Consider the following 27,343-nt stretch of genomic DNA (forward strand, 5'->3'; position numbering starts at 1 on the left):
TGGAAATTACAAGCTGAGCTGGGGAATTCAGAAGTGAGATTTTTAGTCAACCTTGCAGAGTGGTGAAATCAATATTTGGATGTAAATAATTCTTTTCAGATGAAAATGGGTCATGCTGCTAAAGTGATTAAAATATGCATATGATTTTTTGGTTTGGTATATATATCAGAAAGGTTTCCTTGAAACTTACTGTGTGTCTGCCTGTGACAAAGGTCAGAAAAAAAATTAAGTGGTTTGCCCTTCTTGTTATTTTATATTCAATTTGTACAGTCCTGTGTTGCCTGTTGTATGAAGTCATACGTATTCTTTCAATAATAAGAATTATTTTATGTTCAGATCTTCAGGTCTGGCTGTGAGGCCATTTACAAAAGCACAAGATATGATGTGACACATGGAATTCAGTTGAGAGGCTCACCTTGATCCCTCTTCTTTGTGTTACATAGGGCTGAAACAGAGAAAGAGTTTGGAGGGAAAGGGTGATGAAATTTTTGTCAGTATTTGTACAACAAATGCTAGAAGTTACCACTGGAAAAATGTATCCTTAGAGCTGGCTGATAGTTTGGAACAAGGATCAGTTGCTCAAGAGGTTCTTTAGAAGGAAGAACTAAAGTGTACTTAAGTTTTATGGAAAGTCAGTTTACAGTTTTCCCTTTATCGTTTTGCTTCCAACTCAACTGTCAACAGACCATCTAATGTCAGAACTACTCACTGAGGAGTGTCCACCATAAAAACAAAAATGGTTTTATTTTCAGTTCTTTTTGTAGAGTACCTGGCAAAAAGTCTGTTTGTCCGGAGACAGAGCCAGGCCAGACCCTACATTATTAACAGTGTGTCTGGAGACTCTCTCCTTTCCCTGTACATAGTTTGAAATTTTGAGTACCCATATTAGGTCTTAAGGAGCAATGAATGGCCAAGCTTACCTTACAGGACAGTTAAGAATTTCCCTGTATTGACTTCAAGGAGAACAATGTGAATCCTAAAGAAGAGTTTATTAACTCTAACTTTCCATTTATTACTATTCCTAGTCTGAAATCTCTTGAAGTCAGCAGAAGAATTGGATTTTATCCCTGCAACTTTAGGTCCAGTCCTCTTAGAACAAATCAATCTAAATTTTGAGGGGAAAAAAGCCAAACACAGTTTTATGTACAAACCAAAATACATTGGTTTTTGTTTGTATTCCTTTACCATTTTCATATACTATATTTACATGGCAGTGGAAAAGAAATCATTACAGCAACCTGCAGGTATCCAGGTTCATTCAGGCTATTTTACTCTATTTGTTAGTAGTTCACGGAATGCCTAACCTTTGGCATTCAGATACTGAGTATCCAAGCTCAAAAAATTTAAGAAGAATGCAGTTTCTCATTGCATTACCTGCATTTTACACTAAAACTATCCCAGAATGCCACTATTAGCTCAGTGTTACCAAGCTTTTTGTGCAAAGCAGCTTTTATCTATTTGCAGTCATAGATTTACATCTAAAAGTCAGTGAATGCAAATTCCAGGTTACTCAGCTTTTGATAAATGTATTTCCAAATACTATAAAAATTAAAGGGATGGTGGCTGGTCTTGCTCAAATGCTTTAAGTATATGAAAGAACTCTACACAGGCCCTTTGCTACTTCAGGTAAGAGGAAAAATTGCTTACTGAAGTGACAATAAAGAAAATTAATCTTTTCCCAGTGCAAAAATAGGGCTCTCAGGATATGTTTATTAAATTATTACTATTCACTGATTGCAATTATGGAGGAAGTTCTAACTAAATAATAGAGGGTAATCTAAATGAGGGGAAAAAAAATCTGGGAAAACTAATAACAAAGCGAAAGAGTAAGATATAGGACTTGATAAATCTTGAACCAGTTTTGTGCCAGAATGTTAAGGTGGACAATTTAGCTTTCCCTTGGATCATCAGAATGTTGTGAAATGTGCTGTTATAAAACAGAGGTCTTACTTTGAAAAAAAGTATTTGGATGTTTAAAGCTGTTGATGCTCTGCTCTTTTGGATGGTGTTCTCATATACACTGTCAGGACTGTATACTAAGGATAATGGGGTATATATGGAGATCTTAGAGAAATACCATGTTAAAATGTAATTCTGTTTGTAATTCATATTCCTGCAGGATGAAATATGACTGTTATTAAGTCCTTGGTAGAAATCTCAGTGAGAGATGAGTGAAAGCAAAATTTGATCTTAAATGTTTATGAGTAAAATATAAAAGTCTGCAAACATACTATATCTTGTACGGGAAGCTCTCCCCAGAAGATGCTCCACGAAGTTTTCTTTGTGGCACTCTGTAGTACTCCCAAAGCCTCCCTCTTGTCTGCTCATGTCCTACGTTAGGTGCTGGGTGAGCACTCCTGCTTTCAGACAAAAGACTGTAGTAAAGGACATTGATAATATGGATACTCTGTTGCAGATTAGGATCAAAACAATTCCCATCTTCTCTATTCCTTTTTTTTTTTTTTTTTTTTTATTTTCCATGCAAATAAGCTGTACCTGGTTTGACAGCCATAGAAGCCAAAGCTCCCGTCCTTTACCTGCAAAGCAGGACACAGAGGGATGCGTGTGCATCTCTGCACTTCCTGGCTGGGATGGTGCTCTTCCAAATCTAGCTCCAGAAGTGGGGATCTCCTTTCCTCCACTGACTCCTTGGCCTCTGTATTGAAAAGATGCAATGGTAGGACATGTTCCTTAGTCAAATAAGAGATTTCTAAATCTGTGTTAGCCCTACACCCTATCATCTATATTTTCAGGGCCATGAATAAAGAAGAAAGATTTGAAAGAACCATGGTCTTGTCACTTAAATGGTGGAAAATAACTTAAAATTTCCAGATGCATAAAAATGTGCAGGAAAAAAAGAGGTCTTTGTGTCTGGGTTGAGTTTAGGATAAGTTTAAGTAATGATATAGGAGATTTGGGTTAGGTTATAAGAAAAGCTTTGTAAGAGTAAATGAAAACCTGAAGTTGATTGTCCAGGGAAGTTGTGGAATCTTTATCAGTGAGGCTTTTAACAAGGATTTAGTCAAACTTAGGTCAGGAGGAGCAGAGAAGTAATTCATCCTGCCACAGGGCAGAAAACTGACTATAAACTATTGAACCATGTGAGCTCTCCTGCAGCCTTACTCTAAATTAGCTTAAAAGGAAGCACTCCTCCTAAGTAGCTTATTTTATAATGGCCTATGTTAAGATTTGTACTGCCAGACCCTTTTAAGAATCAAACGCCTCTCTTAGAAGTAGAAATGATCATTTTTCTAACCAAGAAGACTAATCTGTGTTTTGTATTTGCAGAACAATGGGTTATCAATGTATATATTAAACCACACTGAAACATCCAAACTAAGAGCAAATATTACACCCACTAAGTAAATACTTCAAATCCTCTCCCTTTGAAATACCAAGACTCATCCAACTGAACACTAGATGGATAGTACTACACCTCTGGTTTTCCTGAAAAAGAAAATGTTTACTAATTTTTTTTCGTGAGTGTTCTGGGATGACTGTGCCCTTTCCATCTTTTGGACATGCTTATGTTTTTTGTTGACTCAAAAAAATACCACATGTAAAGATTACAATTAAGTAAATTAATGGTGTTATCTTTGGATAGAGCAGGATATTTTTGTCCCATGATCAGGTTCTTTCTTTCAACATTTTTTTCTTCTACTACTAATTTTTCTTGTTATTATAACACTGATGATTCAAAAATGAGGCAATTTTCAGAAGAGATGGAAAGTGTGTGGGAGGAGACAGAGGAAAGCCATTGTATCTGACAAAGAGCAGTTTCAAAGAAGCAACACATAGTAGATTTCTCCAATACACTTCAAACTTAAAATTCATCTGTAGCAGTTTTTAACCTATCAAGGCATAAAGAAAAAAGCCTCTGATGATGATGACAGAAATATAGATTGCATGCTCTGTATAGAGAGGAACACAGTTTTTTGTTTTATTTGAAAAATACATAAAAAATATTTGGGCCGTGGCCACTTTTCGTTACTGATGATAAAGAAATACGTTGGTAAGACATATGATGACCTGACCAAAAATGACAGTGACATTGACTGTTTCTGTACCTGCAGATTCAGGTTCCCCACCTGTATGGTACCATCAGCCTGCTGTCTTTACACCAGGTAGCAGGTTTTTGATAAGCACATCTGTGATGCAGTCTTTTAGGTAAGTGGTGTCAAGCTTCCATTTGGAGAGTGGTAAGCTGGGTTCTCCCCAGTGTGTCTTTTCAGCAAAACTGAATAGTAACCCACATTTCATTAATTATTCTGAGATATTCTCAGTTCTTTCTGATTTTTTCTGCACATAATTTACATTTTCATTTCTGTTACATGAGCATAGACAGACTTGTAATGGAGGAATTTTCCTTATAAAGTGATGTTTAGTAATATATGTTTCATCATGTTACATTTGATAACCAAACCCAGGGATATTTGGTAGTCAATTAGATCAGTGTTCATGTAGTCCAGCCTTGCTGTGCTTCATTTGCAAGTTCCCAGTAAATAAGCAAATAGAAATTTCTTCTTGGAAAAGAATGCATTTTATCTTTTCCAACTATATTTGCTATGGGGTGTGTTGTTGGTTTTGTAAATGTGTCATCTTTTATTTCACCTCCAAAACTTCTGGATAAAAAAATCTCTCATCTGTGAAGGCCTCAGCTTAAACACTGTGTAAGTACCTTTTGTTTTGAATGTCCCTCTAGTTTTTGCTTCTGGATTGTAACTCTATTATTCCATTCCCAGTTACTCAAATATACCTTGCTTTTTTGTTTTTTGCATCAGGAAAACAATTTCTGTGGCACTGCAGAATCCAGGACTGCCATATTTTATCCTCTTACTTTGTCACAGCTGAGCAAGGTAGCTGATTGTAAATATCTTTAGAATTAAATCTTCAATGTAAAGATATATACAGTGAAAGTAGTTTGACTTTCAGGGAATTTAGAAACAATGGCTTTTAAACTTCAGGATTTACTTGGGACATCTGGGGACCTTTCTTGGCTAAAAGGCAAGCTTATTCATGAGGAAGAACTTTCCTGCTTGCATTCTTTGCTGAGGGCTTCCTCAATGACTGAAATATGTCACAGTGCATTTTCAGAACACTTCAGTGGCTTTTCTTTATGTATAGGATATTTGCAGAACATGACCTTATTTCTTACCTTTCTAGCCCCAAGATTTAATGAGTGTATTTTCAGCAAAGCTTCTTGCATTTTGTCTGGTACTTCAAGGATGCACCCAGCAGATACTGCTGAATAGTTTTCCAAACTAAAATCACATTTCTTTTTTCTCCTTTTGGAGGGGCTGCTATGTGAGTTATATTGATTTTCTGGTCAATTCTTGAGCTCTTAAAAGACCACAAAAAGAGGGGGAGGACAATCAATCAGGCAGCTGATCTAACTTTTGAAAGGGCAAAACTGATTTTGTTGTGCCTAGGAGTATTCACAGTATCAGGCAATCTTCTCTTCTTCCACAGATAATGTTTTCTGTGTTATTTTGTTCCTGGTGGTGTCAAGCACCACTTCAGCAAGTGAGTGAATTACATGGTGTTGCTGGATACAAAACAACAAAGACATGGGAATGCTTGTTAGAGGTCAGTGACATAGATTGCATAGAGATAGAAGAGCAGTACCAGATCTTGAGAAATAGGTACCTATATACAAATATATAATATTTCTGCACACTAAGAAACTAATTACAAAAGAACAATATCTGGCCATCCTTTTGAGGCCTGCTTGTTAAAGGGTATCTTTCCCTTGACCATTTGGAAATGTTAAGAAAAATTTTCATGCTTGAAAATGCAAATAATGACAAAACATTTTGGCTGGCTGCTACAAACTACAGAATAACAATTTAGACACAAGGCTTTAGCTTCTCAGCTTCTTGTCAATTTTGTCTTCAGTTCTTATATAGTATCAAATTAACAGTAGGATGCATTGGAAGTGAGAGGCTTGTCTCTTCCTAAAGTAACTGATTCTTTTGAAATTCTCTACTTCATACTTTCTTAGTTTAATGTTATATTTAAAATACTGGTGTCAAAAAGAAAAAAAGTGGTCCCCGTGTTACCTCTGAAGTGTCAGTTCAGGATTTTGTTGTGTGATCTACATAGAGCTTTGGGGAAAAAATGAAGCTATTGAATTTTTTCTTTAAACTGTCAGTTATCTCTTGTGCAGTTCCTGCTTACTGAGGATGAAATACACACTGATGTTGAATATTGATACAATCTTCTTGCACTTAGAAGCCCTTACTAAGACAATTTTTAAAAGATCTTAATGATTTAATATGGGGATTTGTTCAGGATACCAGCTATGAAGGTATCTTGACCCATTTGTATAGAACGAAGTCTTTTACAAAACTTGTATTTTTCAGCTCTTTTCTCTTGTTCTTTCTTTTCGTTCCTATTCTGGCCTTTTTATGAAATGCTTATTAGGATAACCTCACTTTAGAGATTACTCCTGTAGAGAGAAAGCATCAGTCTATTTCAATTTAGATACAGCTTTTTTATGCATATAAGAAGAAGCAGAAATTATCCAACAGAAATTATCATCTAATTTATATCTTCTTTGCCCAAAGAAAGTACAAACAACATTTATGTTACGGAAATATAAGAACTTAATACAAACCTTGATTGTTCTGTAAGGTATTCAGGTCCTAGGTTATTGTCCATGTTCCTCTCTGTATGTTTAAAGTGCAGATAGTTGGTGTAATAATGGAGTCATTATTATCTGATTTTCATCTGCCATGAAAATTAGAACTAAGTGTTTAGATATCTGCAATTTCCAGGACATCCTTCTGTAGTGTTTTGAGTGACACATAGTATTGATTGGCAAAAACCTGCCCATCTCATTCTGTCATTTGTATTCAAACACATCCATGCTGGGATAGAGACAAAGCAACACTAGTTCTTCTTCAATCTAGCAGCAGTTGAAAGTCATAAAAGTACTAAAAGTCAAAGTGGAATCAGGCTGTGAAAAATCAGTGTGTTTATTCTCATTCTGTCTTCATCCAGTATCTGGATTTGAGCAGTCCAGCTGTCTCCTTGAAGATATTAAAATCTGAGAGCTTGACCCTTAGCACAGGGTGCTGCACACTTGATGGCAAGTAAGTACCTCTCTTAAACAGTTCCCATGGTCAAGCAGTAACTGTCATCTTCACAAGGACTTCAGTGTGATACGGATCATAGCATTATCCTTAATGAAAATATAGGCAGAGGAGACGTTTGCCTGCTTATCCATGTAATACTTTTCTCCCTCATTCTATTAAACTTAAAAGATACTTCTACTCTTGCCTTACTGTAACGTGCCAGTTCTGTGCCCCATGCCCAGTATCTAACATCTGGGAATTGCTGCCTCTTCTTGTGCCATCTGATTGGTTAATGGGAGCCATGCAGTGAGTCCCAGATGTTCAAAAGTAAAACAATTTCTGCATTCTCTCAAACACAGCTTACCTAATGGTACCTAAGTCCTACCCAACTCATTTTCTCTGTTGTACGGTGCCTGTTAAAATGCTGTGGGTTTCCTGCATTCTGGAAATAGAGAGCTATAATTTTTACAAACTGCCAGTCAGTGTTAGGGTTTAGTGCTTTTTCCTCGTCCCATTGTAGTTCTAGTTTCTATTCACAGTTTTTAACAGTCCAGCATGGAGCAGGTTGATCAACTCAGCATCAGGAGATTGTAGCCTGCTTTTTAAAATGCTGTAAAATGAGATGCTGTACAAAATAACTGCAAGGGAAGCTTATCTATTCCTTTCTTAATTTTTCTGGAGAGATTAGGGTAGGCTGAACTACACAAGGTGCTTGTTGATCTTTCTTATAGATAAAAAGTATATACACTCATAACATTTTCGTATAATTTTACAGAAACTCATATGGACTAAAGATGGATCTATTCTTTGTTTATTCCAGTTAACATAAAATTACAGATCAGGGGTTTTTTCAGGTAGATGTTGAAAGAATCAAGTTATTTGTGAGTATGAGAAATGAGTAAGACATAATAAAAAACCCATTATTTTTAATTAAAACTAGATTAGTTTGTAGGGCAAAACATTATAAGGTTGTTTATTTTAGGCTAGAAACAATACTAAGAGAGCAAGTATCCAAAAGAACAAATTAAAAATTACAAAATGAAAAAAATAGATTTGTTTAGGAATAACATATTTGCCTATAACCTGGAGAACATGGTGATTTATTGATCTTAAATGTAGTTCTGCTTCCACCGCAGTGATTTCCCAGTTGTTAGGCATCAAAAGTGATTGCTGAGCCTCTTGTGAAGTGAGTTCCTTAAGAACAGCACTGAAATTATTTTTGTAAATTGACCATGCACAAGCACAAAACCTTGAGCGTCCCAGAGGAGGCTGATTCTCCTAAAACCACAGACATATTAATCCAGATGAGAGAACTGACTTTTTGTTTTAACCACAGGGAATTCCAGAGAGTAGAACTCAGTTCCTAATGTAGCATGGTGCCATCAACTTTTCAGCACGTTTCAAATATAAACAGATCTGGCTTCTTTGCTTTCCATTTAATAAAGCACAGCAAAATGTGTAGATGTTGGGTTACCAATCACTTCTCTCTGAAATTGATAGAGGAATTAGCATTACTGTGAACAATTCTACAATGCAAGACAATGTGCCCGGAATTAAGCAGTTACAGAAAAGGAAATTGTGTGTCTTTCTCCTTCTTCCCAATTTTCTTTTCTTTTTAAATTGCAGAATCCCTTGCATTTGAACAAGAAAAGTATTACTGAAAGCAGGAAGACAACAGATCTTTATTTATTGCTGAAAAGTGAGGGAACACGATGAATTTGTTGAAATGTTAACAGATTCTGATTAATTATACTTTTTTTTTAAGAATAATTTGATAACAGTACAGGAAAAATGATGGCAATATGCCTTCTCTTGTTTCAAAAAAACCCACAGATGTTTTATAGTTAAGTCAGAAAATCGCTGCATAGGAGTTTTTCAGGCACATGCAATGAAGGCTGACATGGCTCACTACATAGCACTGTAAATAGTGGAATTGAGGGGCAGGACAAGGGGGATGGGAGTATAGTGACATGGATTTTTTTATATACAGTGCATATTTTTGTTGGCTTCTTTGTAAACTGGAGATGAAATTGGTTTTTGTTACTGCCTCCCTTGGATCATTATTAATTGATTTTTTATCTTTAAGTCAATCCATATATATCTCCATTGTGTCCTGTAAATGTTTGAATCTTTGATTTCTACATTCATTTTAATCTTTTGATCCTCCAAACAGAAAATTCAGTAAGTAAAGGCTGCCTTCTTCCAGCAAGGCATGTATAACCTATATCAATGTCTTGATTGATATTAAATAGAAGATTTCTTAAAAATTATTTGCAGAATATGACCCTAGATCTTAATTATTATTATTTTCTGTAGTTTATGTCTTGAGAAATAGATGTTCTAAAATGTGAGGAGAGATGGTAGTTGTGAAAAAATGGCAGTGGAGTGAAAAAGATGTCAGTTCTTTTCAGTGTTGCTTCTATTATTTTTTTTGTCCCATGAATAAAAATTACAGGTCCATTGAGGATAATGTTTCACAGGGCTTCTGCTACTGATCAATACTTTGAAACGGGTAACTTCATTCCATCTTAGGAAATAATTAAAATCAGGAAGTTGTTTCATTCAGAATGCAAAACAGTCATGCATGCTGGAAAATACACTTAAATGTGAACACTTCAGTTTACCGAGTTGTACCTTGAAGAGAAAGGGGATGTCATTAAACTGCAAGTTAGTTTTTCCAGTGAGTGATACCTGATTAAGGAGGATTTTTACCAAAATTTCGTATTTAATAATCTTAAGTCTGCTTTTTCCTGTTCTTGAAGTTCTGTTGTGTTTTATTGTTTGTTTGTTTGGTTTTGATTTTTAAGCTGAAGCAAGTATCGTGACAACACACAGCTTGCACCTTTTCACCTGACATGAATTAGTGACTGAAGTGGATTAATCCAATGGATTGATCTACAATCATATTGCAGCTGAAGTGATCTCCAGATTTCTTGCCCATCTCCTCCTTTTAAATACTGTGTTCCTAGCAAATAGTCCCATTATAACTAGTAGCATCCTGCCTGTCTCAGCATAGCTTAAAAATTCTGGCAAATATAGATGCCAGGCAACCACGTTAAAAGGCTAGTTGGTGCTAAAATGTTAGGACTTCAAAAACCACACAGTGTGCAGCCATTTATTGGAATTCACGGAGTCCATCCTTCATGGAGAACTGCTGCAAAATATAATGCATCTGTCTATATCACATTTTCATCCTGAAGGGTTCCAAAGTTCTGTACCAAACTAAGGGGTATTTGGTCATACTAATCTGTTAGGCAGTAATGGAGGAAAATGCATACTTATGTTAAGGCTCATATTTATTCTTCTCATAGACAAAACTTGTACACTTAGACAGAATCTGCATTTGCATACCTGGAAGTTAATTGCTAAATTATAAAGTCTGTGCATACATCAATATCTGATTAGTAGCAACTAATTATTTTCCAATAATGCCCGAGAAAACTAGGATTCCCTGCCCTGAGAATTATGAATTATCAAGCTCTAAAACTGAAGGATCTGTAGATAATTCAGGTTGGAAGGGATGTCAGGAGGTCATCTTGTCCAACCTCTTCTTCAAGGCAGGGTTAGACAGGTCACAGGTCAGACAGTTGACTCAGGCCCATAAATTTTAAGGCACCTGACTTCACACTTTACTCCCAGGTCAGAATAAAATATTAGAGGTACTTCAGTAAAATGAGTATAATTCTGAGTTTATACATCATCTTAGCTGTTAGCAACTGTAAAATTAGGCATTGTTTTCTGTCTGAATAAAATGAAGAAAAATCAGGTCACCTATGTTGAACTTTATAAATTTAAAGGTTTTGAATTATAGTGGCTGGGATTTGACAGCACATTATCAAATATTCTTTTGCCAGACACAGATACCACTTAACACAAACATCAGATGCTTATGTTCATCATGTAATGTAAGTGGAAATAATTTTTCCTCTTTGTCTTTCCCTATGGTACAAAGAGGATAGTAGAGGTAAAGAGTATAGTAATGTGACACAACTTCATGCATCAGCATATATGAGATTCTTGAAGTTTTTTAGTTAATAAATATATCTAAAAGTACACCAAAAACTGTGTTCAAATAAAGTTCAAACACATATTTTTGAACAGCTGTGGCTGCTATGTATTTAAAATACTAAAAAAGCAAATTGTATTGTGCGCAAGGAGGTTGTGTAGCCATTACTGTGTGAATTCCATTTTTTATAAATGAATTACTGAAACTCCCTGCCATAAAACTGTGATTAATGTAGAGATTTTATTTTAGTTATTGCATGCAATTAGTTTATGTATTCCTTTAAATGTAAGGTTCATGTTTTCCTTGTTGTTCTCGCTCTTCAATTGACTGAACTTACACATCATGTCTGATAGGTCACTATATCATTACACTGTCACTAAACTACTTATGTAGACTTTTTTTAGAGATAAATCCAACTTGGGAAGGATTTTTTCCAGAAATGTTGTTATATATTACAAAAGGTGATGCCACCCCTTGTATTCCATATGAGAAACATTAATACAATAAAAGCTTGTGGTTGTGGTGCTCGTTTTATGACGGCAGTTTCACCCAGCATTATATTCTAAATGGATTTTTTTACAGTAAAATCAATTTGAAAGAGCCAGCTCTCTTAAATACAAATTTTACTGCATCTTTTATGTATCTTTTTGTTTGGTGTATGATTATGGGTTGAAAATGAGTCTTGTTTGAAAAGAATACACTGTATAACTCAAATGTGCTGCAAGGGTCAAATTTTAGTTCTTGCTAAAAATCACAGCAAATAATCTACTTAGCCTGTAGAAGAAACTGTATAGCTCAGATGTAGCTTTTGGGCTGCAGCTCTGTCTTGACTTAAATCCATATGTTTCATAAAACTTGGCTTGGCACCTGACCAGGGCTAACACTAGCAGGCACAGATTTTTTCCTTCAGGAAGATGATAGTGACTTCTCCTAATACATTCTTCTTAATACTAGCAGTTTCCTTTTGTTTGAGGTTTACTTCTCTTCTTAACAGTTACACATGGTTTTGCTTACATTTTCTTGTTTTGTTTGGAAAGCTAGATGTCCTCTGTATTTTACATGTGAAAGACAGAAATTGCATAAACATACGATAAATACGAGAAAGAAACTCTAATATGGCTTACATATCCCAAGCTATTTAATGAACCTTACTTAACATTCATAGCTGTCTGCCTCACCTCTCGCTCAACCAATACCAAATTGCATTGACATTTGTTTAGCTTCATGTTTTGGATGTGAGTTTATTTTAGTTGAAATACAACTTCATAGAAAATAACTTGGATGTGCCTTCCATAATGCTATGTGTCTTTTTTTTTTTTTTTTATGCCCCTTCTTTGGCTTTAACCAAGCCCTGGAAGCTTTGGAATTGAAGGATTAAAAAATAACAGTAGCAAATAAAAAGCGTAATTTTATTTTCAACTTTGTTAGGTACCTTGTTCTATGTTTTATTTCCTAGATAGCTGTAGGCATACTGGCAGCTCACTGAAGGAAAGAACAGAAAATATGAAAACTCTGATTATCCTCTAAAATCCAAATTAAACAAGATGCTATTACTGTTTTTATGTAATTTCTTTATATTCTATTGGTCCCAATATATACCAGACTACTTTTATTACCTGCAGTTCTGTAGTTAGCAGCTGTAAGGAGGAGAATTTAAATGTTCCTTTGGAAACTCGTGTATCTTGCAAGTGAGAAACCCCTGTTCTGTACATATGTACTGCAGGGCAGCTTCACCTCCAGGTGTTCTGCCACCTAGCCCAGCGCCAGCTCAAGTCAGAGAAGAGAATCCAGTGACTGCCCACAGGCCCTGGGTAAGTGTCACAGGGGGTGAGGAGAGGAAGGTGAAGGAGACAGGGGACATTGCAGACTGCAAACAGGTGGTGGGAACCCATAGTAGCTGCTTGAGTTGGAAAGTTAGATGGCTGATAGAAAGGTTTGCATCAGAAGGACTCAGAAGTCCTTGGTTTACACCTTTACAAGGTGTTTTTGTATTTTGATTTCCTTAAACTGTTTAGTTAAAGTAATTTATGCAAAGGAAAATCTGTGTATAGCTGGGTACCAGGGTATTTGTGTGTTTGTATGCCTGGAGTTTGTGAATACCAGGGAAATGAAAAGGACCTCTGTGCAGAATTTACCCCCAAATTTGATTAGAATCATTGATGTACTGCCTAGATACTGGAAATTATTTGCTGTGTTAAAAAAAATGAATTAATCAACTTAGAATTCAATCTGAGAATAATTTCATTGTAGATAGAACCTGTGAGTGTTCTCTTATAAATGTAACCAGCACTATCACAAGCCCTGTCCGTGCTGATTTTGTTTACTATTCATAATGATTCTGCAGAATTTCTTATTAAATTTAGCATTTCATAAATCTTTCACAAGTTTTGAAACTAAAAAAAAAAAAAAAAAAAAGAAATTAGAAATAGACAGAGCTTACATTAGGCCTGGAGGAAGGGGTGGACTGAATTGTGGTCCCAGCGGCCTTGGAAACATCAATATTTGTTGTTTTCTATACTATTTATTTTTCTGTTGTTGCAATGAAAACACTGTGATTTGTATTGTGATAGCATCTTCTAGGCCCCATCATGGACTGTGGCAGTGTTGGTCTCCACAGACAAACAACAAAATCTGGTATTTTAAGATTGTCTTGTCTTTTGAATTATACAGGCTTTCAGACAAGAGGTTGCTTTACCTGTTGTGTCTAACAAAAGTTCTGGAACCTTTTTTATCCCTTATCACTGTGAATATTAATGATGTGAAATAAGATTTATGTAGTAATTGTACATATTTAATAGTAGTTGCCTGAGTACTCCTCTTCATATTGACATATTCCACCTTCTTGCACTGTTTTCTTAAATACCATCCTCTTCTGATACAGCATTACCTTCTTAGCATCCAATGTAGGTCCCCTTCCTCTTAGTCATAGAGATAGGCAAGAGGCAGAAATCCATTTCTAAAAGGAGGAACACTTGTATTTTATGGTAAAGGTAGCACACTTTTGTTTTCCTTAACTTACAGTCCTCTCGTGTTGTTAGTGAGTATTCTGCAATAAGTAAGCTGAGAGGAAATATATTCAGGCAATAAACACTAGCCATAGTGTTCCAGAACTGCAAGATTTTAAAGACTGTTCTGTTCAGTGAGAATGGTAAAAAGTATTTTGGGATCTCATATGTACAACACCAGTTTGCATCATTCTCTGTGAGATTTAGAGATACAATGCTTTGATTTTCTCCTTCACAGTATTCTGTGAATCTCCTTGCAGTATTCACTGAGTATGAATTCTGGGCATTTGGAGGGGAATCAATTTTCATGTTTTGATTCTGAAACTGTCTCTTACTCTGATGTTCCTCCTTGAATGCCAGTCACAGATTTTATGACACGATGTTGCAAAAAGTACTGAATTCTTTCTTGCTGTTTAAATTGTAAGTGCACATATACGTGTATTAAAGATCCTGCTTGCCATTTCTGTGGGTAATCTGGAGACAAAGAGAAAGGTGCTGCTGTAGTCTCACCTTTAGCAGCAACAGAAGCATTGCTAGAAAAGTGGGAGACACTTGAACTGCTCTCATCCGTACTCTGCGTGGTGTGTGAATAAGTAGGCTGTCGATCCAGCACTTTAGACAAGCCCTTTCTTCTTTTTTAACCTAATTTTTGACATTCTCCATTAAGCATACTATAATAGAGAAGGTGAGTAGAATTTCTCTGTACACCAGGTATAGCAACCTGTCTGCTTAGTGTGAAGGGTCCTTATCTGTGCTGTGACTGAATGCTTTGTACACTGGTGGCTTGCTTCCTAAGGTTAGATGTTGATAGCCTTCCCTTCTATGGCTACCTTACTCTCCATCTTTGACTGCCTTTCTGAGTGAACTTGTAAGACAGACAGGAGGCAATATACTGCTGGGCATGAGCTGGAACTGTGGAATGCAAGGAAACTTTAACAAAGCACTTAGTGCTGGGATGTGTGTTTCCATCAAGGACTGTATGTCCAGCTTTGACCACTGAGTGTTTGCTGACACTCTTGAGGGCTCCTCAGTCAGGCACCATGTGAGTCTGGTCTGCTGTCAAAACCCATTGAAGTGCGTGAAGGAAGTTCATTGGTCGTCATCATTACGGCCTTGCACCTGAAGGAAGAGCTAGATATACTCAGTGCACTGCCTGGATGTAAACTTTCTATAAGAAAACTTGTTAGTAATAGATCATAATGGATCTCTGTTACCTAGTTGATCAACAAGCTGTTAGAAAAAGGTTTTGTCTAACAATTTGCTGTGTAAATACTTGCTTGAAGAAAGGCGTAAACAGAACTGCATATATGCACGCATGTATGTATAGATATGTACATAACCATGTAAAGTATCTAAATACTTGTCCTATACTTAAAGCTCTATTTGAAAACCAATACATCATTAATGTTATAAATCTTTTAAGGAAGACAGTATCAGATCTTGTTGTAGTCTACTGCTGGGTCTTTTCCCTTCCTTCTGCTATTTATGTCACTGAAACACAAATCTGTCTTTGGAAGGCCACAGTTAAATACACTCTGTAGAGGTAACGTAGTGTTTCCTAGCAACATCATGTCTGTAACAGTGATGCTTGATTCTCACTTTAAGCTAAAAGCAAAGTCATGTCCATTAATCCCCAGCTGCACATAAAACTTCAGTGATTTTGCTAGCTCCCTACTGTTCATGTTTTCGTCTTGCTCATATGCTGCAAAGCAAACTGTTTCAGTGATTTAATTCTCTTCAGTGCCTCAGTATAAAGCCAACCATATGTATGTGTATCTTCACAATTATTCGGTTTTCATTTTAAACAAATCATTTTTCCTAGAGTATGATGTTTTCCCTCAAACATTATCATTTTGGTCATACAAGGAACCTGACAAATGGAAGATATAAAATAAAAATCTTGACAATATATTACCTGTGCTATAATGCCAGATGTAAAGCCAAAACAGCCTTGCATTTATGTGAAGGAGGCACTGTATTTTTATTACACAGCAGCATACAGACTGAAAACTTGTAGGGCTTGTTTCTATCTGCTGGTAGCATTTCTGTGTAAAATAACTGAATGGTCTTGGCCGAGTTCACAGAGGTTTGGTGTCTTATTCCACAGAGCTTTGATGGATATCAAGATGCTGTGCCAGTGCTAGACATTACACAGGTTCAGGCACAGAAATGTTGTTTGCTGTTACTGTGTAGAACCTTTTCTGTGGTACAGCTAAGATCTCAGAGGTCGCAGTCCAGCAGCTTCCACAGGTCCATGTACATTTTAAACAAAAAATAGTAAAGGAAACTTTCAGCATTATATCAAAAATTAATGTGGCTATGAACTATGTAGTCCTAATACGACTTAATCACTATGAACTATCAAGTAACAACCCAGTGAGAAAAAGTACAAGTGCTTACATATTGTGGTACCAATTGTGTGAGTAGGCGGGATACAAGGCAGCTTGCTTTCCTGCATGGTAAACTGCAGCAGCATGGAAACTGGTATTGGGTCAGAGGAACTTCTCTCTAACACTGCCTGGCTACAGCAGAGGCAGCTGGAATGGGTAGGAAGAGACAATCTCAGAGCTGTGGGTTTCTGACTAGGTTTGTGGAAATGCACAGTCAGTCTAAATGGGTGATTTCTGCAAGTCTGTTCAGTCTTTCTGCACTAGTATAAAAGCTGAGGTAGCTTGACAGCTGTTCTTGTCCCTGATCACCTGCAGAAGCCAAGGGGCACAGAGGTGACACACTGTCAGTTCAGTCTTTCTCCAGTGCTGCACAGGTGAAGTGGTGCTGCTCAGACAAAGAAAATGTACTTATTTGTTTTCAGGATATTTCCCACTGCTGCCTTCCTTGCTTGCAATCAGTACTGGTGAAGAGTCTCCACAGTCTGGTAAGGTGCCCATTAGTTCCTTGGTGCTCTTAGTGCCTGGGGAAGGGAGTGGAGTACTTAATGGTCAAAGCTTGGGGTTATGGTAGCAAATGCAAAGGACTAACCCAGCTAGTTGGTGACATCTGAGAGGGTTGCAGTAGGACCTAGAAGATCTTCATGCCAACAGTGACCTGTCACTGCTGTTAGAGGGGAAAATCAGAGAGCACAAAACTTTTTGAGGTATTTTGAGATGAAATTTTCTGCTCAATACCAATAGCAATGAGATTAATTATTCCAGATTTTCTGGTGGTTGTGGAGACGACGTGTTTAAATTCTTATTTACAACCCCAAATGAGAAAGCTTGTGAATGACTGAGACCCAGCATTTACTGTGTCAGAATGACAGCCTTCTCCTCTTCCTCACACTAATGAAAAGGTTCTATGAGAGGTCTGCTGAAGGGCTCTCAAATCTTCTTTCACCTCCACAGACAAACACACACCTGCTTGTGTGGATTTGATGTTGATGAACTTGATTGTTCATGCCAATGCTTTAGGCATCTTAGAGGACAGAATTTAGTTTTCTTACCCATATTCATAATGTTCAGTAAGATAGAGTATTGCCTCCTGAGACTTGTTTAATTTCAGAAAAATAGTTGAAGTATTCTGTTGCCTATGGATGGAACACATAGGCACCTTAGTAAAAGTAATGGGTTTGTTCCTAACTCAGCTCTTGCTATAATAAGTCACATCATATCCATAGCTTTTGTGGGATATATTTTCTAACGTATCTTTCAGAAAGTATGAAATGTTTTGGCACAATATATGTAAGTTTAGTGTTAAATAAGTAGGTATTTTAAATGGACTTAAAGAAGGAAAATATTTTCAAACTCATTTATTTGAAGTTTGTGTTTAGAGAAACTCTGGAGAATTATGCAATGCATGCTGTAATAGCCACCTTGAACATTGATGTGCTCGTTGCAGAAGCCATTCTCCTTCATATAGGTATATAGGAATACACATGAGACTGTCAACAGACTTTTGATTTTGTCTACTGTCTTGAGCACAAGATCTGAACCGTTACAGGGTTCTTAAAACATAGCATGATTGATGGTAGGGCTCCACTTCTTCTGGTTTGAGTTAGATCTCCATTTCTCTGATCCATCCCCTTTCTTTACCTTCTTTCTCCATACCAGTGCTGTGGCTCTGGCCTAGGCGAGTGTTTGTCCCACCAGCAGGAACAAGTCTTTTTGTCTGCACAGTAACATTGTCAGAAGCCTGAGCAGGAGCATGAATGAGTGTGTCATGTACTTACCTTCTCCATTTCTTCAACCAGATGGCTGCCCTGATCTGTGCAATGGCAACGGGAGATGCACGCTGGGTCAGAACAGCTGGCAGTGTATCTGCCAAAGCGGCTGGAGGGGGCCAGGATGCAACGTTGCCATGGAAACCGCCTGTGCCGATAACAAGGATAATGAGGGAGGTGAGCCAAAGTCTTTCTGTTCCCAGTCCCTAAACAACACAGAGTTGTACACACTTTCTTCCTGACTTGTTTTCCATCAGGACTTCACCTGCCATTGTTGTCAGGTGATGGTGTTACTTCAGTTTTGAAACACACAAGTCCAAGGGAGCTGTGGCCTCCTGGAGGGTCGCATCGGGAGCCACCAGGCTTCCTTAGGCCCAGCACACAGTGGAGAGTATGGCCCAGCAGACGAGTGAGTTTTCTGGTAGGCTCTTGGCACTTGTGAATTGCAAACCAAGTTGCTGTGCCTGTGCGCACAAGCCCAGGGGCTGGTTGAGCAGGGTATTAAGTGATATTTTCCATGCTGTGCTGGAGGCCGGGGTCCTGCTTTTGTGTACACAACCTGTGTAAGTGGTTGTAGCTTGCTGTCATATTGCACAAGTCACATGGCAGACATGAAAGGGCTGAGTGAGGTGTGCTGAACAGTCATACATGGTATGGGTCTGAGATCCCAGTTCAATTTTCCCACTCCTTTATCAGGAGTATCCCTATTAAATACAGAAGTGGTGTTCTATGTTTACCTTTGAATATAGCTTTACTTTATCTCATTTTGTAGAGCTTTCCACAGTGTGTGTTTTAGGCTGTGCTAGGCTGAAAGCAGCTCTGAGAAGTTGTGCTATCTAGATAAAATGGCTTAATCTGTCTTGTTCTTTTGTAGTAGCTTTCTTACACCTCTCATTGCAGTGTCTTTAGAAAGTCATGTAGATTCTTTTTCATTTCTGCTTTTCATTAGAAGTCAAGTCTTAGACACAACTTCGATATTCCTTCACTTTTCTTTGGCCAATAATTGATCCAAAGAGCACATCTGTTCTTTGCTTATTAATAAATGCTCTACTCCTCATGTATTTCCTAAAGCTGCAAAAAAGCATTTGTCTTATTTGACTGGCTGTTTCTAGGGTAAAATTGTCATTGAGAAAGTGCTTTAATTTTAGGCAAAACCTCAGTGTGTAGGCACTGTCCATAAATCCTGAACTGAGGACCAGTTATATTTGATTTTGACTACGTGGTATTAACTATATCTGAATATCACCCAGGCATTTTAATTTGTAAATGCTCTGTTAGTTCCTTGGCTTCAAAGGCAATCAGTGCTTATGGAAATAAGTAAAAAGAGATGGAGCTGATTAATTTTCAGAAAACCTGCTTTATAGTGGTCACTGAATTTTAAAGACAGAATCTAACTGCCAAGTTACATTAGTTGGCATTGAACTATACAACAAAACCCACTAAACTTGTGTTAAGAGGCAATGTAAGAAATTAAAAGGTGAACTGCTTAGGTTTGCTGTTTATACAGGCTGGGAAGGAAAATTTGTAAATGGATGTATCATGAGATTTTCCTCAAAACAAGACATGAGTTTGGAAAACTCATGACATACTGGACTCTAGACATACTGAAATAAGAAGGTTTTCACTTATCTCAGACTATATTCAGCACTTGTAAAACAGATAGACGAATGGGTAAAAATCATAGAATCATAGAATTGGCTGGGTTGGAAGGGACCTTGGAGATAAAGTCCAACCCCTGAAATGACCAGTTGAGATTATTCAGCTGTTCATATCAATCTAAGACTGCAGAATTCGAAAACTTCATGGAAATTCATGGAAGGTAAATAGTAATTCATCAGTCAAAGAATGCATAGAATCAGTGTGCTGTACAACAGACTTCTAATACTGATTAGCATTAGTGTGCAGGGGGTGTGTTTTCTGATTAACTGTAGTCACACCTGAATGCAAACTGCTTGGCCTGGCTGAAATCTAGAAAGATTAAGGGGAAACACTCTACAGATGTTCCCAATGTTTGCATGTTGAAGTTGTTTGTTTGTTTGTTCTTTCTTAAGGCTAGAGAGGTTGCTGGTCATTGCTTCTTGTGGGAGTGTAGATAGTTTGACAATTTCTTCCCATTCCCAAGGGCCAGAGACAACTTGAAAAGTCTGTTTGACCTGAAGACTTTGCTATCGTTACTACTCACTTAATAGTGTCATACTTACTACATTTCTGTAGAGTTTTTCTACAGGAGAGCTTATGTGAGGTCTGACACCCATTCAGCTAGGTGTTTCTCCCCCTACTTGCAAGGTCTCCCTGAAAAGCAGGACAGATGTGCCCTTGGATTCAGCCCCACTGAGCTTTGTCCCCAGCACAGGCAGTGGGGCACTGCATTATTCTTCTGTCTCTCACAAGCCTTTTTTAATTTTTGTTTTTTCACGTTGCTTGATTGGATTTTGAGTCACAGATTTCTTTGAGATGGCCCGGGATCCTTGCCACTATGTGCTGCAAGGGCACATGCATTGTCTTTCCCATCTGTCAAATTGTCATTCACAAGAGCTACAAAAAAAAAAAAAAAAAAAAAAAACTCAAACCTGAACATAGCATTAATTGGAAAATTCTTCTGTTTTCCAAAACATATTTGGATTACATAGTCTCCTTCCTGTGGCTGTTTCTAAATCTGACCCCTTTCCTTAATCAGTCCCTCAGTAGTCTAATAGCTATTAAGCATCTTTTGGAGGGATTAGACGGCTTTATTTCAAGACCTTTACTTGTGATTATAATGTATAAGCTCCCCAATAGACATGTATAACCAATTCAATTCACCACGGATTTAATTTAACAAATTAAGGGTTTAGAAATTGTATTTTGAGGAATGGGCGAAGGTACAGTACTTTATATGTTGATATTTCTTCTGATGCATTTCCTAAGAAAATCACCACAGAGGAAATTTATACCCATCTCTTCACAATAAGTATTTTATGATAGCTTAGTTGTTCTTAAATTGCAAAATGCTTTTTGTGTCTTGGGACAACCTTCATAAATTGCATATATTTAACTAGATTTAACCTTAGACTTTACAGTGCCTTCAAGTAAAATGCTTCCAAGTAAAGCACAGCAAATGTCATATTCCTTTTCTAAAGAAAAGTTGCCCTAGGTGTTGGTTGCAGTTGGTACCAGGAGCTCATGTTTGAGGTACTTTCCTCCTGAATCCTGTGAAATAATCTTGAAGGGATATTTAGCAACTCTGTCCTCTGCAGAAACAGTCCTGTCAGGAGTCCATATCACCCACTTGGGTGGAACAGCTTTCTAGGCTGTTCTTTCCTGCTTTCCCTCTTCTCCCACCTTTTACATACTTTCAAACTTCCTCTATCTGTGTTTATAATTTTTATTGACAAGACAGGTAACAGACCCTCAGGAAACAGAAAGTTGCCAGAATTTTGCTAAATTGTTTTCTTTCAGATTTGATCAAGATGCAGAGGGAAGTATAGACAGGTGGAAAAAAAAAATCAGTCACTGCTTACATCACAGATCACATTTCTCCACAAAATACAATTATCTGCCCTAAAGTTGCGTGGGGAAGGAGAGGAAGCAACCCGTAGCAGTGTGGAATAATAAGCTAAATAGAATGAAGAATTCCTTGTTTGTTATGCAAAGTGGGGACATCCTTTGAAAATGAGTTTTAATTTATTTCCACTTGGCTATCCGAAGAGACTTGTGCATATCTCAGAAGGCAAATTTTGCCCTTCAGTTTGCTACTATATAGCTGTAACCCCACCAAGAACTACAGTTGGCAGCAATTCTGTTTGGCACACTGCATTGAAGATAATGAATGAGAGAAAGCCAGCTTTCTGCTCCAGTATGAATTCTCTTCAATTCGTGAGAAAGACACATTTTTAGAGGAGTTCACTGTCAAGACAGTGCTCTTGACTGATTGAAAGGCTGTTTATTTGAGTTGTCTTAGAAAAACTCATATCTGAAATTAGATAGAAAGAAAATAGAAAAGAGAAGTGTCTTTCTGCAATAAACATTTAGGAAAAACTGCTTTTAGAAAATTACAAATCCTGTGACTTGTTACTGCATCAGGCTCGTGACATTTAAAATAATACAAGTATTTCACAGCACAAAAGCAAATCATGTAATTTAGCTTGCCTCGACAAGCCTTGCCTCAGCAGGGGTCTCTAATTCAGCACAGACAAAAGATTTTATGAAGTTCTCACTAGAAATACCCAGAATACTCTTGGCGCAGAAAATACCTTCCCAGAGCCCGTACAGTAGTCAGTTTTAGAACATTAAATGTAATGAGTAGTTGAAATCTATTGTGGATAGGAGCCAGAATGAGTCATGTAGGCTTGAGTATAAAATCTATATCAAAACTAGACATTATGTAAGTTTGACAAGAGCTAATGAGTGTGCTGCTATGTGATTTTGTTAAAACTTCATGTCAGCCTCTAATCGCCTTTATGCACATTAGCCAGCTTATCCTTACACTGTCCCTCACGGGATGTTACTACAATAACATGCTCTTACAACCCACAGAGAAGCAGAAGCAAGACATTCAGTGACTGTAAATTCCATGGCATAAAAAGCTGCATGGGTATCTCTGTGTAGACCGGCACCCATCACACATTTTTTTTCCCAATTTTTTTTTCTCGGTGCCCTCTAGGGTGACTGTGCTCTAAGCAACGTGTAGTTTGAAGTTGGATCATCAGTAATCCACCAGCATTCTCAGGTTCTGAAGAGCCATCACACACTCAGTGTGGAGCTGGAGCTACACCTGCAGTAGTTTCTTCCAGCCAGTGCTCTCAGGATGAGAGTTTTCCAGACTGCTAGAGCTCTGGGCAGCACAGAGATCCCTAGTGGGCAAGGGAAGTAGGGCTGTTGCTTTACCAGTGTTATATTCCAATCTAGAGCTTCCTCATGGAAGTTTTTTTGGCGCATTCAGAGGCACACCTAGCTTACAGAGAAGATAGTTTTTTCCTGCTTTAACACAATGCTGGATTTACAGTCCAGCTTTTCCTGAAAGGAAGCTGTCGTTTATGGTTCAAAAAATACTCTCCTGTGCTCACATTTGGCCGTACAAGCCAGTGTTTTAACAGATATTCTGAGAGTTTATAGAAAGGCTTTCCAGTTTGGCTAATTGAGGAATGGGGCTAGGACAGATTAGACATATTTCCTTTCTTGTTAGCTCTGGGAACTTGTGAGGATTTCTTTTGAATTATGTATGCCAGTAGAGCAAACAGTAATTAGATCGAACTACAAAAGTGAAAAGTTTGGTTAAATACTAGATAAAACTTCCTGATAATAAGATATAAGGGGCTGTGGAGTAGCCTGCCTGTGGAAATAGTTCTGCATGCAGTTTTAGAGCTCAATTAAAATATTTCTTTGTTGGCAGAGAGAAGGCCTATTCTTTTGATAATCTGAGAGAGCATCTCTAATTCTTTCACCTTGGGTGTATTAATACTACACATAATTAAAATAGGATCATGATAAATTAACTAATTTGCCCTTAGAGTGATCAAAGGCCCTTTTGCCCTCAGGGTTCGTAGTAGCTGATGTTCCCCTCTTCCTTGCCTCCATTTTAATTATCAGTCTGAAATGTTTATTGGAAAAAGAAAAATTTCCAGGAATTAAGCTCTGAAAATCACCAGCTCCTGCAGCTAGTGAAGTGTAAGGATGCCCTCTACTGAGCATGTGCTCAGAAGTTTTGTTTTAGAAACACAATTGTCCCTCCCTGCTGGGTACAGAAAGCATTTTCTTGCTCAGCTGGATAGCGGGGCAGAGTGGATTCATTCTAGTGCATCATGAATTGGACCTGAAGCACAACCTGAAAGTATTTCATGAACAGTGGAAATTAATGATAATGTACTTGTCGGAATTAAAAAAAGGAACAAACCAACAAACAACCAAGAGCTCACATGTCAACTTTCAAAGTAAGATTTAGCACAATTCTGGAACACTGCCACCTGAGCATGCAAAGAAATCTGTTCAGTGGTGAAGGTGAACTGGTGATGAGAGGTTGGATATACATTAGTAGTAAAATTCTATTTCTACCAAGAGCTTTCTAAGCCTTGTAATGATGTTCAAGAGGAGCACAATAATAGGGCCATCTTAAAATAGAAGTAAATTATTCTCTGTACATGTAATACTTAACACCTTTCTTTTTGCTGTGTAGTCAATTCTGTCAAAAAACTTTTGTAGAACAGAGCAAAGAAAGTCTTCAAAAGGAAAATTATGTCACTTGTTTTGTTTCTGAAAAGATTTGGAAATGAAGAAGTGTGAAGGACAATGAAAAGCTAATCCAGTACTTCCAGGTTAAATCAGATACAAATTTTCCTCTGTCATTTTTCTTAATTGAGGCCAAGCCAGGACGCTTTTGGTCTCTAGTTGTTCAACACCCTCTTAACTCCCCTTATGATCTCTTCCCTTTAGTATACTGGGTTTCAGAGAGCTGCTAACTGGACACTTTAAACTCCAGTGCATATGCTGTGAAAAGCACCAGTATCTTGGTGAAGCTAATGGTGAGGGTTTTGTCATTGAATTAACCATATAAATAATTCAGTGTGCCTGAGAAAGTCTGGAAGATGACAAATTCTGAAATATATATTAAAAAACAAAGTACTGAATTCTAATTAAAACTTGTGCTTATGGCAGAGTTTTCTTTCAGAGAAGGAACATTTTTTCTAGCCCTCATTTTAATCATCTGAGTCGAATGCAACTAAATTATTCTGTAGCCATTCACCTCATATGTAATAATACAATATGGCTGAAGATACAGGCCAATAGGAATGTCGTGAAGTGCGAGGTCCTGTGTCCAGGAAGGAACAACCCCAGTCACAGATGTATGCTAGGAAACATTTTTTTTATTGTGCGGATGACTGAGTACTGTAGCAGGTTTCCCAGAGAGGTTGTGGAGTCTCCATCCTAGGAGACATTCAGAAGCCACCTGGATGCAGTCTTGGGCAACTGGCTTTTGATAGGTCCCTGCCAACCTCAGCCCTTCTGTGATGATACATCCAGATAGCAAATTAGGCAAACATGAGATAGAAACAAATATATTCTGACAGTACTTAATACCCTTTCAAAGGTAAAGTGAGAGAATTCAGAGCAACAATGACAGCAGCAGTGCAACTTAAATCTTTGTCACCAAACAGCTGAGCCTAGGTTCTGGCTGCCTATGCTCAGCAGATCTGTACCTTGGCTCTGCCATTGCTACAAGCTCTGTCCACTAGTTGGCATAAGGGAAAAATACCTGAACTCCCAAATCTTCCATCTGGGAATAAATTAGGGTAGGGGAATATAGCCAAATATTCTAAGTAATAATGTTTCAAACAAGTAAATCGTGTATATTTATATAATGGCATATGCTTGTCTTTTCTTAATGTTTTTGTAAGCATCTGAAAGTGTGCAAATCTGAATTCACAAAACGGTGTAAAACCTTCCTACACAAAAAGAATCATACGCAGGTTTCTTCCTGGCATTGAATGGAGATGTTTCTAACCTCCCAGGTCCTGAACTGGTAATTCAGAGCACTTTGATTGCCTGCTTGATTGTTTGTGAGATAACAGCACAATTGGCAGTGACAGGATAATTTACTGAAGATTGCAATGTCAGACGAGATCCAAGGGGGGTTGTGAGCATAAAGATGTGATTCGCATGACTGACAGGATGCCAAGAGATTGATACGCCAATTGAAAGTTCATGGTGTCATCAAAAGTGCTCATTCACAGCAGCCCATAATCTGCTCTGTGATGAGGACATTAGGGACGTGACATATGCTCACCTCTAATAACAGGTATAGCAAAAATAGGATGCAGGTTGAACAGGTAAATGTAAATTTGCCAAAGGGACCAGTTTATATCCTGTTATTTCTAATGTGTTGAAAGGATTCTCTTGCCTGGCAGCTGTCTGAATGAAAGGACTGAGCAGTCTAAAGCAGGGGCAGTTTGAAGCTCATAGTTGTAGAGGTGTCACAGACCAAGAAGGAGCACAGGATGCTGACAAAACATTCTCTGAGCTTAATAGGAAAACCGCCTTGAGTTAGTCTGAAGCTAATGGTGTCCTTACAGTGATGATATAAAGTGGGTGGAAAATGGGCTGTAGCAAAAAATGAAATTCCTACCTCTACATTGGAGAGGATTTCAAGATGAATGGAGTGCTTAATGTGAATAGGCGACTGACCTTAAAGCAATGTATAGCTCTCACAGCAAGGTAATCTGTCTAACTTAAATTTCCTTAGAGGGCAGAATGAAACATTGTCAGTGCACCTTGGCAGTTTTGCTTTTAAATCAGAAACTGTCATTGAAGGCAGACAGAGTCTGTTGGAATTCTGAGGCTAATTGTAAAATAAGAAAGCTTTTCATAGATTTGAGATTTTTTTTGTTGTTGTTTTTCCATTTATCAGTGTGTGGGCTAATGCTGGCCCATTTTCCATTGAAAATACTGAAAATACACAAGTCAGCTAAGCTTCTGGAACATTCTTTCTTGTGTACAATATTCAGTAGGTGTCCAGGACATATTTTATCCAAAAGTCACATTAAAATGCTTTGGGGAGTCTCTGGAAGTTTACAGATTGCAGATTGACTGTGATTCTTGCCAGTGTAGATAAACATTTGTTTCTAAATTGATAGAGATTATAATATTTTAAAATAAATTATTACTAATATCTATATAACAGTAAAACTCCACTGACAGTACAGATTTCAACTAAATGAGTAAAGATGATGCAAATAAGCAGGGATGAGTCTTAAATAAGTAAAGGATGACACTAGAAGTTGTTACTCTACATGCTAAAAATACTCAGTTGTGATTTATCTAAGTATACAATTTGGTCTACTGAATCCATCATGGATTCAGTTTACATTTCTGGCATTTAAATCCTAATTTTTCTTTAAAATACTTAAGAAATATTGATGAATGATCTAATATGTGCTACCAGGCCTCAACCCACCAGTCTTGTGATTGATCCTTCCTTATCCAAGTAGATGAACAAGTTCTGATACAAGAATTAATGGGACATGGGGGTTCCTTCCCCATTATTTGCCAAAATGGGTACAATGTAATTTTTATTTTACTTCTGCAATGAAGCCACCCCCATCTCCTTCCCTTATCTCTCCATATGGAA

The 27,343-nt window shown here is 37.5% G+C and overlaps 1 protein-coding gene across 4 annotated transcripts in view; it reads left to right on the top strand.

Annotated features, from left to right (window-relative positions):
- Positions 1-27,343, top strand: part of TENM2 (teneurin transmembrane protein 2) — a 426,310-nt gene that overhangs the window by 356,775 nt on the left and 42,192 nt on the right. For all 4 annotated transcript variants that reach the window (XM_030458892.1, XM_030458896.1, XM_030458893.1 and 1 more), the window contains one exon: positions 18,274-18,420. In XM_030458892.1, the coding sequence (XP_030314752.1) occupies positions 18,274-18,420 (147 nt within the window). The remainder of the gene's footprint in view (positions 1-18,273; positions 18,421-27,343) is intronic.

Source organism: Calypte anna, chromosome 13 (genome assembly GCF_003957555.1).
Source record: "Calypte anna isolate BGI_N300 chromosome 13, bCalAnn1_v1.p, whole genome shotgun sequence".
In the NCBI taxonomy this organism is placed as follows: domain Eukaryota; kingdom Metazoa; phylum Chordata; class Aves; order Apodiformes; family Trochilidae; genus Calypte; species Calypte anna.